Source organism: Bubalus kerabau, chromosome X, assembly GCF_029407905.1.
Source record: "Bubalus kerabau isolate K-KA32 ecotype Philippines breed swamp buffalo chromosome X, PCC_UOA_SB_1v2, whole genome shotgun sequence".
Classification (NCBI taxonomy): Eukaryota; Metazoa; Chordata; class Mammalia; order Artiodactyla; family Bovidae; genus Bubalus; species Bubalus kerabau.
In genome coordinates this window covers 20,137,060-20,159,411 of record NC_073647.1, presented here as the reverse complement: position 1 = coordinate 20,159,411, position 22,352 = coordinate 20,137,060, and the positions used below count along the sequence as shown (strand labels likewise).

The window sequence follows — 22,352 nt, the reverse complement described above, 5'->3', positions numbered from 1 at the left end:
ACTGCCAACATTATGCATTTCCTTTCACTCTGTATAGAATTGTATGTGTGCTGCATAAACCTTGCCTTACCTTCTGCCTTCTTATAGACCTCTCTCCCTCTCTCACTCCCACTTGCTGATCCTGCAAAGTCAACCTCTCCCTCCCTTTACCCTTCCTGTCAGCTTCAGATTTTTCCCAGAGTATCAAAAAATATCTAAATACTGCCTGATCTTCTCCCATCATAGACTTTTAAAAAATATACCAATTATCATGGTTATTTTTTTTTCTGATCAGAAAATAAAAACGTATGCTTTCTAGAAAACTGTAATATAGAAACAAAAATTCTTATGAAACCTAACCTGTAATTCCATTACCCAGTGAAACCCTTCCCATGTTGGTATATGTACTTTCAATATTTAATGAGAACTGTTTCTTTTTTAAAAAAAATGTTTCACTTGTTCCATGCAATGCAAAAGGCTTTTAAAACTTAGGAAGGAATGGTATTTTATAAATATATTTAAATTAAAATATATTATTTTTCAAATTCTATGAGGCCATCAGAAATTATGTTTATGAGAACCATGTAATAATAATAATAGTAGTAAATTCTACCTTCTGTTGACTGGGGCTTTCCTGGTGGCTCAGATGGTAAAGTGTCCGCCCTCAATGCAGGAGACCCGGGTTCAAGCCCTGGGTTGGGAAGATCCCCTGGAGGAGGAAATGGCAACCCACTCCAGTATTCTTGCCTGGAGAATCCCATAGACAGAAGAGCCTGGCGGGCCACAGTCCATAGGGTTGCAAAGAGTCAGACACAGCTGTGTGACTAACACCTGAGTTCCTAAGCATTCAAATGTGATGATCCGCCTAAGGCACTTGGAATAAAACCTGGCACACCACAAGCATTCCAGACATGTCTTTTCACCAAATAAATTCCATTCTCCATTAAAGGAACCAGGGAATCCTAGGAGTAATGACTAGAGCTGGACTGAGGCAGGAAAAATATGACTCTGTGACATCTTGTGCTTCCAGAAAGTAAGGAAGTGCTTGGAAAAGGAAGGGGCCTGATAGCTGGACACTGGAGCCAACCTGAAGAAGCACCCAGCGAGCAAAGTGTCAAGCTCATGGAAGACAAGGAAAGACTGAGAAACTGTCAGAGATTGGAGATTAAATAAACATGACAGATAAATACAATGTGGGATCCTGGATTGGATCCTGGAGCGGAGAAAGCACATTAGAGGGAAAATTGGTGAAATTCAAATAAGGTCTCCAGTTTACTTAATAGAATTACAGTAAAGTTAATTTCCTGGTTTTGATAACTATGGTATGTATGATGGATATATAAGTCATTGACATTATAGGAATCTGAGTTAAGGGTCTCCAGGGGTACTCTCGGAGAAGGCAATGGCACCCCACTCCAGTACTCTTGCCTGGAAAATCCTATGGGTGGAGGAGCCTGGTAGGCTGCAGTCCATGGGGTCGCTAAGAGTCGGGCACAACTGAGCGACTTCACTTTCACTTTTCACTTTCATGCATTGGAGAAGGAAATGGCAACCCACTCCAGTGTTCTTGCCTGGAGAATCCCAGGGACGGAGGAGCCTGGTGGGCTGCCGTCTATGGGGTCGCACAGAGTTGGACACGACGGAAGCGACTTAGCAGCAGCAGCAGCAGCAGGGGTACTCTGTACTATTTTTGCAATTTCTCTGTAAATCTAAAATAATTTCAAAGTTAAATGTCTTAAAAAGAACTTTCTTAGTCTTGCACATGCACCTTCTGTTTTTTGGTGCTCAGAAATACAGTGGAGTATTAGTTTTTTTGCTTTTCTTTCTTCTTCTTTTAAACTCTGGGTGTGGTAATGAGAAAGCTCTGAAATCCATGCAATGGCTGATCCTGAAACTCACCTCAACCGGCTAGATGAGTCACATAATTGAAATAGTTAACGAGAGCACTCATACCCATAATAGCGCTTCACAAACCTAGCAAATCAAAAAGTGAAAATGTAGAATATTCAGTTGAGATTGTTACAACTTACAGATAGGAAACTAGAGATCTAGTGAGGGGGAGAGTGCCTTGCCCAGGGTCACATAAGCAGTAATCAAAAGAACCTGAAAACTGCAGCGTTCTTCCAATCATTTCAGTCTTTTTTTCCATGGAGAAAAAGGAGATAAGAGAAAACATCATTTGGGATTATTGTATTTTGTTTCTGTTTTTGACCTTTGCAGCATTCATTTCATTCTGAGGGGAAACATAGAAACGTACTGCTCAAAAATATGGAACGCTTCACAAATTTTCATGTCATCCTTGTGCGAGAGCCATGCTAATCGTTGCTGTATCTTTCCAATTTTAGACTATGTGCTGTCAAAGCAAGCATTGGGCTATTGTTTTACTAAACCAAAAGCATCCAGCGCTTATGGTCAGACTGTCCATGTGACACTGGGATGCCCTGCTTTCGACGTTGTGTGGTTCTCCTTTACTTTGTTACTTTAGAAAGGGGGAAAAGTCATCTTTCCCTTTCCTAATATCTCCCTCATTTGTTGTTTCACAATATTGTGTTTAGATGAAGACTTTAAAATTCTTTTATTTATTTCTTTGACAATCATTTTGGCTGTTAATTTTGAAAACAAGAAGGAAGAGGGGCCAGGGTGTTTTATTGTTAGAGCAAGTTATCTAACTTAGTGATACTGTGCTCTTTTTAATCGCTGAAAGTCAGAACACTGAGCTGTCTCTACTCACTTGCCCATCCTTCTCTCCAAACACTGCAGCACTGAGTTAGCTAGCCAGAATCGGGGATTGTAATGGGCTGTGGATCATGTATAGCTTCACTGCAAGAAACTCTTTGATGTCTGATGCTGTTATAGATATATTCATTAGTACAAAGTCCGGGCCAGCTAGGGAGGTACCTGTCACAGATCAGCTGAAGATATTGCAGTAGCAGGTCAGCCTTGTTATGGGTCAAATACAGTTTTGTAAAGGAACACAGAATCTAATCCAATGAATTTAAAATGTTGTTTTATGGAAGCATAGCTCAAGATCATTTCTCACTACCCCTTGCAGCCAAGGCGGCAGTTGGCTGCATAGTAAGAAAGGAGTTGTGATATAGCCAGGAAGGTATTTTTCAACCACAATTTGATACCATTAAGATGGACCTTTTGTCACAGGAACCCCATTTAGTATGAGAGATCTGAAGTTTGAATACTGTCTACTGTATGTCAACTCATGTGTGGAAGAAGCTCTTTATATGTTAGGGACATAGATGTCTGATTTTACTTTATCATCTAATACTTCTCTCATGTCACATACTGTATAATCATTACAAATACTTTTTCTCTACTTCACCTTTTTGTGAAATGTGGACACAAGATACTTTTGTGCATCTGGAAATAGCAATTAGTTCTTCTAGGAACATGACTTTTCTCATATAACATCATTTACTCACTGCTGTTTTTGCCCTTACAGATTAGTTTTCTGATTGTAACATCCCCAAGGTTGCCTTGTTTTCCTCTGTCTCAGCCTGCCACTTGATTGTTGACCTACAGGTTTATATATTCCAGAGGAATTTTAGCTCTCTGTTCTTTCCTCATTATTTCTAAATAATCTTTTCATTTTTTTCTGTATTTCCTCCACTGTATAATAAGTCTTTGGTTTCTTAAATTTATGTTTTTTGTTCCTGTTAGTGTCTAATCCAGATTTGCAGCCCTGCTTAGGTTTTTAGTGTTTTTATTACTGTGCATTCACTTATCACCACAGAGTCCAGTTTTACTGCTAGACATAATGAGAAGTTTAACTCATGCTTTTTCCTATCTTTCTTGATACTGTTTTCTTAAAAGTCAGTAAACAGTTCCATTTGTTCTACAACCTTGTATTTTGTAAATAATCTCCACCATTTAGATTAACCATGTTGTTTAGAGTTCAAGTAAATTATTTTTCCAATATTATTCATGATGAGTTTGTATAATATGGCTTAGTGTTGCTTAGTTGCTAAGTCATGTCCACCTCTTTTGGAACCCCTTAGACTGTAGCTCGCCAGGCTCCTCTGTCTGTGGAATTCTCCAGGCAAGAATACTGGAATGGATTGCTATTCCCTTCTCAAGGGAATCTTCCTGACCCAGGGATTGAACCCGGGTCTCCTGCATTGCAGGCAGATTCTTTACTGTCTGAGCCACCAGGGCTTAGTGTCATGCCTAATCTGTTTAGTGAAGTAGATGTAACAATAGGATCTATCAGTTTTTGCAGCTGTTACTGGTTCATAAGCATGTCAATATATGCTTTCAGTTGGATTTTTTCTACTGTAAGTAGACATTTTACTGTAGTTGAAACTCAAATTTTTATTTACACAGTGGGAATTGGTAGAAAAGAGATATTAGCCTTTTGCTCCTGCCCATGTTCTTGTGGGTACACAGTAGACAGTGAAGGCAGTTTCCACACTGAAAAACATCCAGTGGCTTGAAAACATAGAGTCCACAGTGATAGAACCAATTTCCTGAACTAAGACATAACCAGTGTATTAGGCATGATTTGCCTGCTAACTAGTTAAAACTAAGGTTCTGGTTTCTGTCTTTAGCATGCAGAAATGCAAACAGAAAACCTTTCTTCTCTCTGTGACTTTAAACTTCACCCATCTTTTATATGTGTCTGGGTACAGTGAGTAGGCAGCATTGTAGTATCGATCATCTCTTATTCCATTCCAAATACATTTTGGAGATTATATTTTTAAGATGACATTGTTTTAAGATCACACTGTCATACTGTCTTAAAATTTTTGTTCATCCTATTTATGAAAAAAAAAAAAGTAACCCTGAAGTAGCCATTTGAGAAGTTTGAATATTTAAAACTCTATGTGGTTTGAAAACATTTGCTAAATACCTATCCCAGAAGTTGTTTTTCTGTTGTTAATGTTTATACTTATCACATGCTTTGGTAAACGAACTTAAATCTTTTACCAACATTTGTAAAAACATAATCTCTAGAGGGTGTTTTTTTTTTTTGCAATTTCCTGGTTATTTCACTTTTTCTCTTAGCCAGAAAAGCATTCTATATGGACGCAAATTCAATTTTAACTTCCAAGCAACTGAAAAAATTTTTTTGTTTATTTTTATTCTGCTAGCACTACAACAAAGAAAGGATTTTTCCAGCTTTATTGAGATATAATTGACCTATAACATTGGTTAAGTTTAAGGTATAAAACATGATGATTTGATACAACTATATATTGGGAAATGATTACCACAATATGCTTAGTTAACACCTCTGTCACCTCATATAATTACTCTTTTTGTAGAACATTTCAAGACTTACTCTCTTAGCAACTATCAAGTATATAATACAGTTTTGTTCACTATGGGCTTCCCTGGTGGCTCAGATGGTAAAGAATCTGCCTGCAATTCAGGAGACCTGGGTTCGATCCCTGGGTTGGGAAGATCTCCTCAGGAGGAAATGGCAACTCACTCCAGTATTTTTGCCTGGAGAATCCTGTGGTCAGAGGAGCCTGGAGGACTATAGTCCATGGGGGTCACAAAAGAGTCAGACATGAATGAGTGACTAACACTCTCTCTGTTCACTATGACGCTGTACATTATATCCACAGAACATATTCATCTTATAACTGGAAGTTTGTACCCTTAGATCATATCTCTCTATTTTCCCTACTCCCCTGTCCCTGGTAACCTCCATTCTACTCTATTTCTATGGCTTTGGCTTTTTTCAGATTCCTCATGTCAATGAAAGGATACAGTATTTGTCTTTCTGTGTCTAGTTGTCAAGGTAAATGCATGTTGCCAAAAAAGGATTTCCTTCTTTATAATGGCTGAATAATATTCCATTGTATATGGTTTGGAATATTGTCTTGTCTTTCAAAGATGCCTTAGAGGTAGTCTTCATAAATACCTCTTTCTTCAGTGAAGCACAGATGTAACCATGGAAATGTTTGATGTGAATCATGGTATCAGAAATGGAATAAACATAGAAAATGCTGCCTTGTAATAACAACTCTAAAAAGGGCTCCTTGTGTGGTCATGAGAATCCTCCTACCTCTGTTTCTCTTCATACAAGAGCACGGAGCAGCACTCAATTTGTAGGCTTATTGATTATGGTTTACTACAAGGATTTTAAATGTTAGGGATCATTTGATGCTGAAAGTCCTGTTAAATCCATTAAGAATTCTATATACACCCAATTCCTGAAAGAAATTATTCATTCAGCAAATATTTATTAAAACCTATTACTTGTTACGGAGAAGGCAATGGCACCCCACTCCAGTACTCTTGCCTGGAAAATCCCATGGACGGAGGAGCCTGGTGGGCTGCAGTCCATGGGGTCGCTAAGAGTCGGACACGACTGAGCGACTTCACTTTCACTTTTCACTTTCATGCATTGGAGAAGGAAATGGCAACCCACTCCAGTGTTCTTGCCTGGAGAATCCCAGGGACGGGGAGCCTGGTGGGCTACTGTCTATGGGGTCGCACAGAGTTGGACACGACTGAAGCGACTCAGCAGCAGCATTACTTGTTAGGCAAGGACTGTACCGAATGCAAAGTTGTGGAAGATATGGTCCCTGCCTGACCTCCTAGTAGGAAGCTGCTTGTGTTATGTGCCATAAGCCAGGTACAAACTAATCATGAGAAGAATCCAAGGGGGAAGGCGGAGGGCTGGAATTACACCCAGCTGTGGTGGTTAAAGAAAGAGTCATGAAAGTGGTACCATGTGAGATATTCTTGGAAGGAGGGATAGGAAGAGATTCCAGGCAGAAAGGATAACCTCAGCAAAGACAGAGGCAAAACTGTAGCATGGATTTGGGGAGTTGAGTGTTAAGTCAGCCTCTGAAGTGTAGATCGTATGTTGGTAGAGGAGTAGCCTTAAAAGGAAGTGAGGAGTTTGAACTTGATTTTGTAGCTCTGAGGAATCTGACAATTTTTAAGTAGAGAAATGGCATCACCAGCCTATGTAAGATGAGTGGATAGAGCCAAAGAGACTGGCGACAGAGGAACCGCCTAGAAAGCTCCTGTTGAAGCTTAGAAAGCTTCATATTGATGGAATGAAATGATAAGAACTTGAATTAGTGGGAAGGAAAAGCCACTGATGGGTTTGAGATGTTGTTCAAGTCAACATGGTTAAATAAGAGGGGGTTGAAATTTTACTTCTGCCTACTGCTGTTGTGTTCACCTCAATATCCAATTTCATCACATTTGAAGTGAGGATTTCTCAGACTTTTGGGGGGTTTCACATTAGATGATGTCATTTACCACCACAGCTTTTGTGCCTGGCACACATAGTACATATTAGGAGCTTGAAAAGTGTTCATTGAATTAAACATTCCCCCACTTTGTTGCATCATTTTGACAGAGGAAGAACCAATATGGGCTCCCCTGCAAGGTGCCAAGTCATCTCTTCACGTGTGTCTATATTTCTACTCCCAGTTCAGTTTTTACCTGAATATGAATGAAAATTGTGTACACCCATGTGTCAACATTCCTCACTAAGTCACATTTTAACCTAGATTTGATGGCCTACCGAATGCTGATTTTTGTGAATTTCTGTCCCTTAGTATTATAGAAATGTTCCTTGGCCAAGCACCTTGGATGCTCTCCAAATGTTGCATTTTGAGTGCTTTGACCCTCTATGTGGATTTTTTAAAAAATTGCTGAGTGGCCACTGTAACATCTTGGGTTTCCCTGGTGGTTCAGATGGTAAAGAATTTGCCTGTAGTGCAGGAGACCTGGGTTTGATCCCTGGGTCGGGAAGATCCCCTGGAGAAGGAAATGGCAACCCACTCCAGTATTCTTGCCTGGAGAATCACCATGGACAGAGGAGGGGTTGCAAAGAGTTGGACACGGTTGAACAACTAAGCACTGTAACATATTAATATCTTAAAGTAATTAGTGTGATAAGCTAGTAATATTCAAGCATCATTTTTTGCCTTTAAATGTTTGAAATTTAATTTCACAACAAATGGCTACCTTGCAAGTAAAGGTATTCTTGGAAGCACAATTAGTGCTAATAAGGTCATTCTGAGTCACGTACAAGGTCAAAATCTGCAGAAAAGTATTTTGTGTAAAAGGTAACTGCCTATTCCAATAAAACTATATATTTAAAGTTTAATCAATAAAGACTGTTCCGAATGTACAGTGATCTTTTAAAAGTCCAAAGAGTTTGAGTTTGAGCATGGAAAGGCAAAGAAAAAATCTTAGAGAGCCCATGTATTGACATTCTAAAATAAATGTACCAAGCAATCTGCTTTTTCAAAGACATGGGGAAATAATGAGAAATGTGAAAGTAATTTCAAGATGGAATTTTTAAAAGGGATTTCTAGGCTTACGTGCTGTACCTTGATATTTGTACAGTCAGTTCAATCTCTTATACCATCTCCATCTTCATCTCCATTTCACATAGTGATTTCAGTTTTTCAGGACAGACATCCTGAGGCCTTGGGTGAATCAAGACATGATTCAGGGTTAGGCAACTGACTCTAGTTCAAAAATAAGAAAAGTACCTGGGACATTTTTAGAAAAATGTTTCAAGAAAGAAGAAAACTTAAGATGGTTTTAAGTATTTAGCAGCATTCAGCTGATGTCATTAATAGTTTATAATAATGTTCATAATTGTAACTTGCATATTTGAATAAGCGACTGACAGCTAAGATGAAGCCAAGACTCTCTTTCACTCTTCCCAACTTCTAAAGGTGTCACTCTGGTGGCACATGACATTTACTCCATCTCTGAAATATTCATGATAAATTTAATCATCACATTTCACTATTCCTCCCTCAAATCGCCTACTAGAGAAACACACAAGAAAAAAAAAATAATAACATTACTTCCTAGCCAGAGATTGTAGAGAAAAAAGAGAGAGAAATTTGGAAACATCTATCTATAGCTTCCCTGGTGGCTCAGATGGTAAAGTGGCTGCTTGCAATGCTCGAGACCCGGATTTGATCCATGGGTCGGGAAGATCCCCTGGGGAAGGAAATGGCAACCCACTCCAGTACTTTTGCCTGGAAAATTTCCATGGACTGAGGAGCCTGGTAGGCTACAGTCCATGGGGGTCACAAAGAGTCAGATACGACTGAGCGACTTCACTTTTCTTCTTTTCTTTCATCTATTGAGAGAGGCTTTTCATTCTGAAATACTTCAGCTCTAATAATAATGTATTTGAAACAAAACCAGAATGAAAGTGTAATGAATAAAATAACATGCTAATGAAAGAGGGGGTGATAGAGAAAGGGAGACTCCCCCAGAGAGAGAATTATTTGTGCCATTTTTATCACAGATTATAAACTCCATTATCAACTCCTTGGCTTTCCTTTAAGCAAAAATGAAGAACTGTGATTAGTTATGGCTCAGAGACATCTCGTTCTCCCCATCAGATTTCTCCTCCTCCTCAATAGCATCTCTAGACCCCTATTTTAGCCACCTTTGATTTCTACCCCACTGTCTTCCTTTGATTTCTATCCCATACTGTCAAGTGCTAGAGCCCCTCTCAGCAACAGTCCCCAGGCCCCTGCAATTGCAGGAGAGAGATGTATAAACTCCTTGTAGGCAGGTTCCCTGCCTTACTCTTTGTGTCGTCCATAGTATCCAGCAGTCTTGTTACAGAGAGGTGCTTATTAACCAATGTACTTTCTTTTATCAAGCAATAAGAACAATGCAGTTCAATACATTTTCCTCTCTACAGTAGTTATCAGAAAGCTCAGAGCTACACTTAGGGCCCAGCTGAAGCGATTAACCTTATCTAGCTTTTTGAAGTTTTTGATGTAATTGCCACCACCTTCCCCATTACATCACTCTGATTCTTTGCTGCTGCTAAGTTGCTTCAGTCGTGTCTGACTCTGCGACCCCATAGACGGCAGCCCACCAGGCTCCTCTGTCCCTGGGATTCTCCAGGCAAGAACACTGGAGTGGGTTGCCATTTCCTTCTCCAATGCATGAAAGTGAAAAGTGAAAGTGAAGTCGCTCAGTCGTGTCCGACTCTTCGCGACCCCATGGACTGCAGCCTACCAGGCTCCTCCGTCCATGGGATTTTCCAGGCAAAAGTACTGGAGTGGTGTGCCATTGCCTTCTTTAGGCCCATGATAATGGTGTTTTTGGAAATGTGTCCTTCTTATAAGAAGGACACATTTCCAAGCCATTTTGGGAGAATGTAGTTGTGTAACTAGTGAGAGGGCAAGGGAAGAGGTTAATTCTATTTCCAAATTTCTTATTTGCAGCTTATTAAGCTGTTTGAGTGTTTTTTATTTTTGACATGTCAATGTATTACAAGCATTACGGTATTGCAAACTGGGGGCTTCAGTTTAAGTAAGCTGCCGGTGATACTCAGAAGTAAACTGCGTGCTGCTGAGACTACTCTTAGTCAGAAGGGAAAGAATAGCGAATACTTGGAACTCCTTAGCAAGGTATTTATTTTCTTCACAATGAAAAGAAGAACGTATCTTATGGGATGTCCTGTTTCCTTACTGCATCACTGCAGGGTACAACCGATGAACTTTGGTGCTTGCTTTGAGGTTTGGGAGTCTACCAATACTTCACCTTTTGGTTATCCATGTTGAAGTGCTGTGGTCAACATTGGTTGTTTGCTTGTTTGATGTGAAAAGTATTTCCTTCCTTTGAGCTTATCTTTTTTTTCCAAATACCTTTTCTGGGAGTGAAGAGAAGAGGTAGTGCTTTCAAATGAGTGTGCTTTCTGCAGTGTAGTAAAGGTATTAATTTATTGGAGAGCCAAGGAGAATTTACTAGAAAGTCTTCTGCCTGCTTAAATTTGGGTACCTAGCAAACATTTCAAAAGCACACCCTGGGGAGATTTGTAGAGCAAATGTAGGCAATGTAGTACAGAGCTCTTAAGTACTTATCTCCATAGCTAATTGTTCTACGTTTGTAAACAGAAAATGAATGTGTTAGTAGTACAATAGAATTTTGAGAGGTCCAATCCTTGTTTTTGCATGACCTGGACTGGCCTTCTTTTATGCGACTGCTAACATCATTACTGAGGTCAGAGATGTGGAATTAAGATATCAAAAGCCCTTTGATATGACCTTTTAGAAACTGAATTATCAGCGACATAAGAAAATGCTCAGTAAATGGCTCAATCTATTGTTGGATTAGACAGCTGCGTTCCCAGTGTTGGGAAAGTGTTGTTGGCTGACTGGCAGCACCACCTTCACCTGGGAACTTGGTAGAAATGTAAATTCTTGGGCCCCACCCAGAACTGCTGAATCACAAACTTTGAAGGTGAATCTGACAGTCTGTTTTAAAAGGCCCTCCTGAACACTCGAATTTGAGGACCACTAGTTTAGAGAAACCAGTGGCTCAGTTGGTAAAGAATCTGCCTGCAATGCCGGAGACCTGGATTCCATCCCTGGGTTGGGAAGATCCCCTGGAGAAGGAAATGACAACCCACTCCAGTTTTCTTAGCTGAAGAATTCCATGGACAGAGGAGCTGGGCAGGCTACAGTCCTTGGGATTGCAGAGTAGGACACGACTGTGTGACTAGCTTTCACTTTCACTGTCTAACAGTCCAGGAGAGTATCAACTAAGAATAATGTATCTCAGTTTCAGAATTCTCAGCACTTACTATTCCTTCAATGCTTTTTCTTTTTTTCCACTTTTTTTCAAATGGCCTCATCCTTGGCTTATTGTTTATATTCAGATCTGGTGGAAAGAAAATGACACATGTTCTGGAAGACATATATCTTTGGGAAAGTTATATTATTCTCCCCAGGGAGCACCACAATGCTTATTAGCTGAGAGAAGACATACTGCATGAGACGTACTGCACGAAAGAGCAGTTTACTTTTGTTGCTGTTCAGTCGCTCAGTTGTGTCCAACTCTGTTACACTCAGCATTTCTCAAAAAATATTTCACCACAGAACCCTCTTTTTGTGGCGCACATGGAAACTTTCCATGGAACATCTCATCACAGGTAGTTGGGCAAGAATACCATTGGTATGTAAATGTATGAAACCGAAAAGAAAAAGATTCTTTTAATCATTTGTCTATTGTAACACTTTGGAAGGATTAGTGACTTTTTTTTATACTCCAAAAGCTCTAATGTAGGTGTCGCTAGCTGCCACAAGTGGACTTTCAAAATTTTATATGCAGCAAGTGTGGGGACAAAAAGGGTCTAGATATGTATATGGTATATATAATATACATTTGTATATAATATTTATTGTTCTTTATAATAGAAATATATTCAATATAGTATTCAGTATAATGAGAATATTCAATAAATGAATAAATATGTTCAAATGTTTCACATTTATATGAGTTGCTCTTGGCTTCTAAGCAGTTGGCCTATTGAGAAGAAAAACAAGAAAAATGAAAAACTAGTTCAAATATTTAGAAACAGTTTTATAATGAGATTCATTTTTATTATTTTACCAACTTAGATGAATCATATTCAAAATCCCTTTGTGATAATTAATTATGTGTTAGAATTTTAAGCACCATTAATATCTTTTATAGCCTGTTATTTGTTTTGCTTTATCCTCCTAACTTTCTAGGAAAAAATGACTTGCCTGATTTTATTATTTTCATTGTGTTATAAATAAGATATAGATGGCCCCAATGGCTCAGTGGTAAAGAATCTGCCTGCAGTGCAGGAGCCACAGAAGACATGGGTTCAATCCCTGGGTTGGGAAGATCCCCTGGAGGAGGAAATGGCAACCCACTTCAGTATTCTTGTCTGGAGAAATCCCATGGACAGAGGAGCCTTGTGGACGACAGTCCATGGGGTTGTAAAGAGTCAGAAACTACTGAAGCAACTTAGCACAGCATAAATAAAATACAACAGCTGTTTTGGCAAAAATAAAATATAAAAAGTACCAACCAAAAAAAAGTGACACTCCAAACTTTTTTATATGATAGAAATTACTTTGAATGTTTTATTCACTATTAATTCTATAGTGAATTTGTGTTATGTGAGATCTTAAAGTAAGAAGCTTGTAATAGTAGAAAAGTACCTCTTGACTAGATAAACTTGTCTTCTAAGTAGGCACTGGCTTATTGCCAGTTGTAAAGGGAGCAATAATTCCTTTCTCTTTTCACTTATTTCCAAGGATGAAATTAAAGCCTGGATCTGCTTCTTTACCCTCTGCTCTTTCACCTACCATTACCAGCGAGCTGGGGGACAGCAACTGTATAACAGTCTCCAGTTCTGAAAAGAGAAATGTCCTTGGTTTTTTAACACTGTATATAAATTCCCTCCCTAGGCACATGATAAGTTGTATTACAAAATCAAAGATTCCTCATATAATGATGCATTATTTTTTGTGGGGAAATAAAATGGTAAAACAGTTTGTAATCTATCAAATTTGAAAAAATTCACAGCTCTGTTGTAATGAACTAATGAAAATAAATTTTTTTTTTCTGATTTGATCTCCAAAGCATACTAAACTTTACTTTTTCCCTTTGGCCTTTCAAAGTAGTTATGAAGTGTGTAGGAGCAGGAATTATTCCTAGAAAAACTAATTAACAGATTTGGAAAATAATTTAGTCGTGATCTAAAGGTAATTAAAATCCAGGGCACTTAAATCCCAGTTTAGCCCTCTTCCTAATAAAATACTACATTTATACTTAGTAAAATACTACATTCATATTAAAAATTTAGGTTTATTCCTGCTTTGTCTTGGAATAAATGCATTAGAAGTCAGAGGGTGAACTGCCGGTGCCCTGATTCCAAACAGTAGATTCATTTCACCATTGGTTTTATTTATCATGATTATTTTCCCCATCAAATTGTCTTTGAAAGTATAAATACCCTTTTGGACTCTACATGTTTAATTGTGTAGTCACTTATTATAAGGTCTAGATTCCCTACTATATATATCATCAGCAAATATTTAGAACATTTTGACTTTTCAAAGCTGTGGGAAAACCTCAATGATAAGTTAGATTGAATAGAATTGATACGTTGACATCATATTTATATGTTTACCTGATGTATCCCTATGTTAATTTGCATTTGAAGTCTTCAGTCTTATTTTGTAAATAATGTTTACTTAACCAAAAATAAATTGACCATATAGAAAAGAAAATAAACATAACTCTTGCTTACAGGCCGAGTGGAAGCACTGAAAACATCAAATCCTAGTTCCCAGGTTCCCATATCATCAACCCCATGTAGCACTTTCTCTGGTCATTAAAATCAGGTCCCCCCTAAAACTGAACCTTTGGTGGCATGTCTTTCGTGAGGTGTGTGTGAATTCTTATTTGTCTGTGTTCTTTGTGGAATGAAATGCTTCAGAAGAACACTTTGTACTTCTTTGCAATAAATTCAATCTTCTGTCATTATTTGGGATTTTCCCTGCTTTGTCATAGTGTTGAACCTACAGCCCTCAGCACTTTTTGTAGTCTGAGTAAACCTGCTTCTAAATGGCCCTGCCGTGTTCTTGTTTTTAATTCTGCTTTTAGTGTGGCAATAATAATAGTCCCAAAAGGCACACAACCAGACCTTTCACCGAGCCCCACTTCTATCCGTTCTCTATGTCCATGGGGTTTTCAGGACTGTTACTCTTGTCAGGCTGTGGTCATTTGTGCCTAAGTTTTCATAACCCATCTCCTGATTCCAGGACACTGCTTCTTCCAGACCAACTGGCAACATTCCTATTGTGTATTTACTAAAAAGCTGTGCTAAGAGATGAGATATCTGTACTAATTGTTCTGCTTTGGTTAGGATAAAAGACTCAATAATGCGTTTAAAGCCGTTTGAACAGTGCCCAGCACATGGTAAATACACAGTAAAGTTATTCAGGTGGATGTGGTGTAAAAAAAACACTGGACATTCAGTTACCTTGTCTTACTCATTCTCAAGTCACCCAAGATGCCCAGGTACTTAACAAAACAGGCCACTTGGCATACATTCACCTATTGAATAGTTTGGGGACATAGCTGACAGCCAGTTGGTATGTAATCTTTATTATAATCTTAGACGGGAAAATAGTGACCAGAACACTGGAAATATTTGAACAAGCTCGTTCTTCAGTTTAGCACACCGAGATGATGGGAGGCGCTCGTGCACTTGTTCAAATTCCAGCTCTGCTGCCTTACTTCTGTTACTTTGTGCGTGTTCCTTCCGCTCTCTGTGCCTCAGTTTTTCAGTAGAGCACTGACTTCCTAGGGTTATATTGTGCAGATTACAGGAGGTAATGCACAGACAGCACTTTGAACAGTGTCTGACATATGGTAAATATACTACAAAGTCTGCTGTTATTCAAGTGGACATGGTGTGAAAAAGATGCCAACCCAAACAGCATTCAGTAAAGCCCGCAAATGAGTTGTGCTATTATGACTACTTTCATGAAATTAATAGAAAATATAATTTTACAACGGTCCCAACCTGGTCTCTAAATGTGTGTCAATAATCGTCACATGCCAAGGAACATGAGCTAAACCTGTAGATACCATTACTCTGTAGCCCACTCATAAAAGGTCAGAATTAGTTCGCATCTGAAGGGGGTCATTTGACCTTATATGCCAGAGTCTAGTATATAAAATCAGTGTAAAACATAAAACAACGTTAAATGCTCCACGTATCTTCAGGAGAAAAATAAGTGTGAAATATTAGCACACTGATATATATTTTTTTTACATGGCCTAGTTTACTTCATTGTATCACTTGATCAAATATTCTTCTAGAATGAAATCTGGTTTACCTTGTATAAGAGACACATAAACTGGACTCTCTTTCGGCAAGACACCTTTTCTGAAGTTTTCTAATTTTATTCTGATTTTCAGGAAAGGCACAACAAAGCTAGAGGAGATTTAACTTTTCCCTCACCAGAATAAGGATTCTGCTAATTAAAAGGCAGGGACTAGATCTCAAAAACCTTGCTGTGCTCTAGAGGGTTTATATTTTTAAGAAACTGCATCCTTACAAGCATTCTGTTCTCCCCATAATTCTTGTTCTAACTGCTTAAACTGACTTGTGGAGTACAATTAATAGATTTTTTAAAACTAATTAACTTTCGCTGTCCTTTGCTTCACTTTGTTTTAGATGTGGAGATAGGCATTCTCTGGCAGAGGTCTTATTTCAACTTCTCTGTAAAGCTATGAGAGTTTTATAGTTGAGGGATTGATTTATTTTAAAACATAAAACTTCCACTTATCATTTTATCTTCTTTAAACAAGCCCATTTCTAGTTACATTGTTTGTGGATGGCCTTGTTTAGTTCTTTAAATACCAGGAACAGTTTCATCATCATCAAATATTAACTGCTCGCTGAAAGCAAAAGGTGAGTTTAACAAGGTTGCCATATTTACCAAGTGAAACTGAGAGAAGATCATTTTAAAGCATTTCTTTTAAAAAAGTAGTCTCAGTAGTTTCATCGAGAAGTTTTCTAATTCTGTTCACATCTCTGAAATACATTTTGGATGAAACAGTATATTTGGTAGATATTCAGGCCTGGCAGAATAGATCTTTATTTTTAAAGAGAAAGAATTTATATCAATAAACCGCTTGTTTTTATGTCAGAACAAAAACAGCAGCTTGGCCTAATAAAGAATCACTTGGCAAAAAAAAAGCCACTGTATTTAAATACACACTGCATTTGGAATTTGGAGCTTTCTTTGGAGATTGTCTGATACTCTTAAATGCCTACAGTTTTAATAACAAGTTAGTGTAAAGGGATATTTCAGCAGGACTTTTGGTGATAAAAATATATTATCATTAACAAAATGTAGACTTAATCCATGCCTCTGAGTATTCTCATGGCAGTCCGTGTTACCCAGTAAACCTTTCTGCTTGGAAGCTTCATATTTGTTACTAATTAGGTAGTTGGGTAGGAGCGTGAGAAAAATGCTTATTTTAAAGTGCATACATTTGGCTCTATTTGTTGTTTGAAATATTTCTACTTATGAATTTAGCAAGACCCTGTAAACAGCCATTTGGTATGCTTTTAAATTTCTTTATCTGAAAGAAAACTTATGTTCAGGAAAAAGAAAAAGAGCGAGATGGGGACTGATTTTCATCTCTGTGCCTCTAATTTCAAAAATACATAGGTAAATCAATAACTATATTTGTCCTTTATATAACCTCTGGGTGGAGGGGTAGTGACTGACTCTAGAGATGTAATTATTTAATTTATTCTTAGCAGCATACTGAGCTCTGCAAAGATAAATTGTTTAAATCTAAACAATAATCAGCGCCTTTCTCACCTTTTACTCCCCTTCAGTTTGCAAGATACTAGTCTACATTTAATTCTTCTTTGAAACTTTCTTTTTACTTCGAGACAGGAAATTTAATTTTGCCAAGTGGAAACCGCAAGGTTTAAGTTTAGTGCACAACTAAGACCCTTAGGAATTGAAGGGATTGCCAAATACCTTCTTACTTCCCAAGTTTTAGTGCCGTTAGAACTCACTAGAGACCCTTAAGTCATGGAAAACCTAAGGTAACTGGCATGGTTTCAAGGGTTAGAAGTCACAGTGTAGGAAAGCCAGTTAGACAGAGAAGGCTTGAAGTTGTGATTTTCAAAGTTGCCTGAGTGAAGCATTCAAACAAAAGAAGAAAGCGCAGCAGCCATTTGGAAAGCTCTGGCAGAACTTACAACTTTGGCCAGGGGTGCTGGGAAGCTGACTGTGGGATCTTTGTAGCCATCATAGGAAAAATCTCCATCTTGTTAGCTGTGTGGAGATCAAATATGGACAGAAATGTTCAATGTCATTTTAACGGGCCATCCAGTTCCTTGGAGTTCACTGAATGCCATGGGGCTTGCTTTGAGCTTTAAAAGGAGGAAGTTGAATTAAATTAGTATTTTCATAAGGATTCTCTAATGAAATATGTTACAGGGTATCTTAGGAAAAAAAAAATGAGGGAATGGTTTCTGCGACTGATGTGTGTTTCTTAAAGACTGGCCGATTTCTTTATTTAGGACATCTGAGAGGGAACCTTTATTCAGCTCTGGTGGACTGTTCATCTCCAAGAGGGGAACAGAGTGTGCCATTCCTTACAAGTATTTCACCAGGAAGCTCAGTTTCTGAGCCTCCTCTCTTAGGAATATTACACAGACTGATTTCTAAGAGCCTTTCCAGCTTTACCATTTAATGTTTTTATGACATGTTGTCTATAAACATATAAGCTTCCCCAGTGAAGTACAATTTCCTTCTCTCTGATCTTACTAATTCTGACTCTTTGATAATCCCAACAAAAGAGCCTGAAATCTTAATAAAAAAAATTCAGGACTGTGTCTCATAACTGATTCCTGAATTTTCACCACTGCCACTTTTGTGTTATACCTAGTCTGTCATGCGGGGCTGTTACGAATCGCCATTTTTCCTGAATATATTATTTTGTTCATTAGAATTAACCATGCTCCTCTATATCTGCCTCTGTTTTAATATGAGTAATCAAGGCTTGACTGTAAAAGACATCTATGCAAATAATGGCTATTCATGCCGTTTTTTGCACGTTGTGAATATGTATCTGTATCCATCTTCTGTGTGCTTGTAGAAACATGATGCTTAAGCAGATGTTTTCCTGGGCTTCACTGGATGACTTTTGCTTGAATTTGAGTATGCCACCGACAGGACTGAAGAAATGAAAGTTAATCTGCTCTCCTCTCCCTCCCCCTGCTAAAAAAAAAAAACAACTTTAAAACATAAAAGCCTCCTCTTCCTGTAATAATTCATATGTTCAAGAAAATTTATATAGACTTAAAGAGTCAGGAGATCGGCACAGTGGTCACTCACCACGCCCTCCCCCCATCCTAGTCTAAAGGAGGAGCTCTGGCAGGCAGGCATCAAAGTCATTTGAATACACAGTTGTTGCGCCACAGTGGTTGGGAAAGTGGAGTGGCTGACTGGGTAGGGAGCCGTGTGAAGCTTTTGGTGGGAGGAGCCAGGGAGTAAAAAATTGCTTTCTCCAACAGTCAACTTCCTTAAATTCCTTGCAGCTGGTCAGGTAAGCTGGGACTGAGAGGGCCTTCTGCTTTGCTCTGGGGGAACTGAAGGCCTAGTAGGGCCTAGGCTGTTTCCAATGGAGGGGGCTGCTTATGACCTTAAGGTAAAGGGAGGTAAATGGGTTTTTGAGGATTTGACTTTATTTAGCTTAACTCACTGGAGTGGACGAATAGATAGGGAGAGGGTTGCCAGATAATATTTCGTATGGGGCATACTTATCCTAAAAAAAATGAGTCCTTGTTTATGGGAAATTCAAATTTGATTGGGAGTCCTGTGTTTTCATTTGATAAATCTGGCAACCCTAGATGTGAGCCCAGATGGAAGCCCTAGCCGGGAAGAAAGGGTACAGGCAGCCAGTGTCCATTCTGTCCTGGTTCTGAGTCGCTGTAGTGACTGGACGGGTGTCCAGAAAAGGGAGCCGAGGCAACGCTGAGAGCCAGAGATCTGACTGCCTAAGGGTGGAGGGAGACACCCCTTTATGTTGCTTCCTAAGAAGCCTATGTAGTAAGTAGCTTCTTGAAGGTGCATGATTTTCTGTGTATTTTATTTCTTGGAGTAACAAATTCAATGTCATTCTTTTCATTCTTTCCTCTTTTTCTGTGTTTTAATGACATTTTCTGTTGGCAGCCATCAACTACTTTAAAGACAGCTTCCGTGAATACTTAGCATCAGAAACGCCTATGACTTTTGGTAACTCGGTACCTGTGTGCTTCAGTTGTTTGGGGGTTTTAATTTGATTCTGGCTGTCTGTTTTGTAAACGGAGATGATACATTCCTGAGGAACATATTGAACAGACATCACATTTTTCTTAAGCAACTGAAGGTGTTAGACCACAGGGGGAAAAATTGGGAAGTGGGCAGGGAGCAGACCTGGGGTATTGGGGAGGCAGGCTTGGTTTCACTATGAACAGCAACTATGATTTTTGGTGTTATTTGTTCTTCAGAAAAAGTTCAAGCTCATGATTATTTGAGAATCAATGTTTAACGTGAATACAGCTGAATATGGGTCTTAAGCATAGCAGAAACATTTTTGTTGTAAGAGGTCAGTGGAGATGCACAGGAAGGCCTCACCCGATGTGATTATCCTAAAGCCTTATATTCCACCTTTGTCTAAGCAGCTTCAGGGAATTTGACTTGCAGCTGGTTAGAGAAATGAAGAGTGGGGATGGAGCAGTTGGAGGAGGCACTTTATTCTAAACCAACCCTCGAAAAGCAGTGCTCCCCTTGGGCAGGCCCAGGTGCTGATTAAATATGAATCTGCTGCAGGTTCCTTTATTCAGTTTTGTAGGGGCTCTATATCCTGGGGGGTTCTTGTGACCACAGACCCCTGGGAATTATACCAGGGTTTGTGTCTGCATGCCTCGGGTTCGTAACATTTCTGATTCAATGTATACTGAATGACCAGGAGTTTTCAGCCATGATGGTCACATACATGTCAGAGTATATATTCATTTAAAAAAATAAGCAGTAACAAATGAACTATTTACTATACCTGAATAAAATAACGGTTCATTTGAATCAGAAAACCAGGAACAGCCTCAGTCATGTGTTGGCTATTGTTCTCTTCTGGAGGAAGAAGAAAGAACTTAGGGAAGGAAATAGCAAGAGAAGCAATTAGGCTTCTAAGGCAGGCTTAGTGTGATACCCTATAAAATTATTCCCACAAAGTTTATCCACTCAGCAAACTTTTATAGAGTAGTCACTATTCACCAGGCACAGAAACAGCCCTGGAGGTTCAAAGATGAGGAAGATACAGTCTTGCCTTTAAACAAACTCAAAGTCAAATGGGGAGATAGGCATGCAAACAATTTATCAATGTACACAGTGATAAGTGCTATGATAAAACTGAGTACAAGATGCAGCTGGAAGCACAAACGAGGGAGAGATAAAAGGGAATGGGGGAGTGGGGGTGGGAACATGGTTTCAGGAAAATCTTTATAGAGAAAGTCATTTGAACTGAAAATCCATATTGGGTAGTGAGAGTCTGGAAACTTGGCTTCTGTCCGTACTGAGCTGCTTGTTAATTAGGACGAGCCACATCATCAATTTGGCCTTCACTTTCTCTGTAAGATAAAGGTGCAGGAGATGTTCCTTAAAATCCGGTTCAGCCCTACATGTTTCAGTTCTGGTAATCAGGTTATCTCATGGGCTGTTGCAGAGAACAACAGTGTGATTGTTGAGTTCCTCCTCCCTTCATCTTTTGGAGGTCACCATTCGAAAGCTTTCTTGAGGCAGATAGGCAAGAAAATTCTTCTGCTCTCCTCCCAGCTTCTTATTCAGACTTGGTCTCTGGTTTGCACCAAAGTCATTGCCCTCTATATATGTATATGGGATGTCAAGAAAGCAGAGTTCATGAGTTTGGGATGAGCAGATGCAAAATATTATACAGAGAATGGATAAACAACAAGCTCCTACTGTATAGCTCAGAGAACTATATTCAATATCCTGTGATAAGCCAGCATGGAAAAGAATATGAAAAAGAATATATAGATATATATATATATATAACTTAAATCACTTTACTGTACAGCAGAAATTAACACAACATTGTGAATCAGCTAGACTTCAATAACAAAAAAAAAGGAAAGCAGAGTTCAGAAGAGATGCAGCGCTGACTTGAGGGGGCAGTGGAGTGCTTGCCTGCCCTCTCCATGGTGGAGGGACGGTCAGCCTCATTAATTTTGCCTTCAGTATACTCAGGAAGTGGTTTATTAAAGGCTTTTTAAAGAAAGATTTTTTTGTCTGTATCCCAAGTTTAAATTGAGTTGTATCTAAGATTTTAAGGATGCTTTTTGTGCATATATCTTAGTATTCATAAATGGTACAATTCTGGAGGATACACATTTTTATAAAAACAACTCTTAAGAGAAAGAAAGTGGGAAATTGCCATTAGTGTGTTGATATCTGGCTGATACTCAGTTTATGTTGATGTTGCCTTTTAGCTGTTTCAGATTGTTTCTAGCCTTAAAAGGTCCGTGATGGTTGTAGGAACCAGGCAACCTAGTACGGATCATGTGTTATTCTAAAATCACTGTTGCTTCCTCTGAGAATCCATGTCCATGCATGTAAGTATGTTTTAGTTGGGCAGTATAATCAAGAGGTTTTTTCATTTAATACATGATCATTAAAATGAAATCATTTTCTTATAGAAATCAAATCACCTATTTGTTGGCTTTATTTAACATTTAACTCTTGGTAGTATAGCAGAGCAATGAGATGTCTTTGAAAAGGTAATCCAGTTATTATTGTATTTGAGAGGTTCCCCCCCTCCCATAATTCCTAATGTATTTGAAGAAGCAAGTCATTCTGCAAACAGCTGTTCCTGTTAAGATACTGGTGACTGACAAAGGGTAATTTTCAGCTTCCTGGGGTCCTTTTCTTATTCTGATGGATGGTAGAGCTTTGTCTCATGAACATAAAAAAGTACTTTTCACAGGAGTTTTCTACCACCAAGTGCCTGGGAAGTCTTGTCTCTGACAGACTCATTCTCAAAAC

At 38.7% G+C, this 22,352-nt stretch overlaps 1 protein-coding gene and 1 non-coding gene across 13 annotated transcripts in view; one reads left to right on the top strand and one right to left on the bottom strand.

Moving 5' to 3' along the window:
- Nucleotides 1-22,352, top strand: part of MBNL3 (muscleblind like splicing regulator 3) — a 120,818-nt gene that overhangs the window by 56,705 nt on the left and 41,761 nt on the right. Inside the window, exon 1 of one of the 12 annotated variants that reach the window (XM_055564779.1) lies at nt 10,264-10,361. The exons of 8 other annotated variants lie outside the window; for them this stretch is intronic. Coding sequence is in view for 1 of the 4 variants with exons in the window: in XM_055564775.1 (XP_055420750.1) it covers nt 18,934-18,960 (27 nt within the window). In the remaining 3 variants the exon portion in view is untranslated. Of the gene's footprint in view, nt 1-10,263; nt 10,362-18,739; nt 18,961-19,031; nt 19,362-22,352 lie in introns of those variants that run through there. 3 more of the 12 variants (XM_055564778.1, XM_055564775.1, XM_055564777.1) reach the window with 3 other exon arrangements.
- Nucleotides 2,242-2,344, bottom strand: LOC129640460 (U6 spliceosomal RNA). Its single transcript, XR_008708830.1, has one exon. It is a non-coding gene; the product is annotated as a U6 spliceosomal RNA (small nuclear RNA).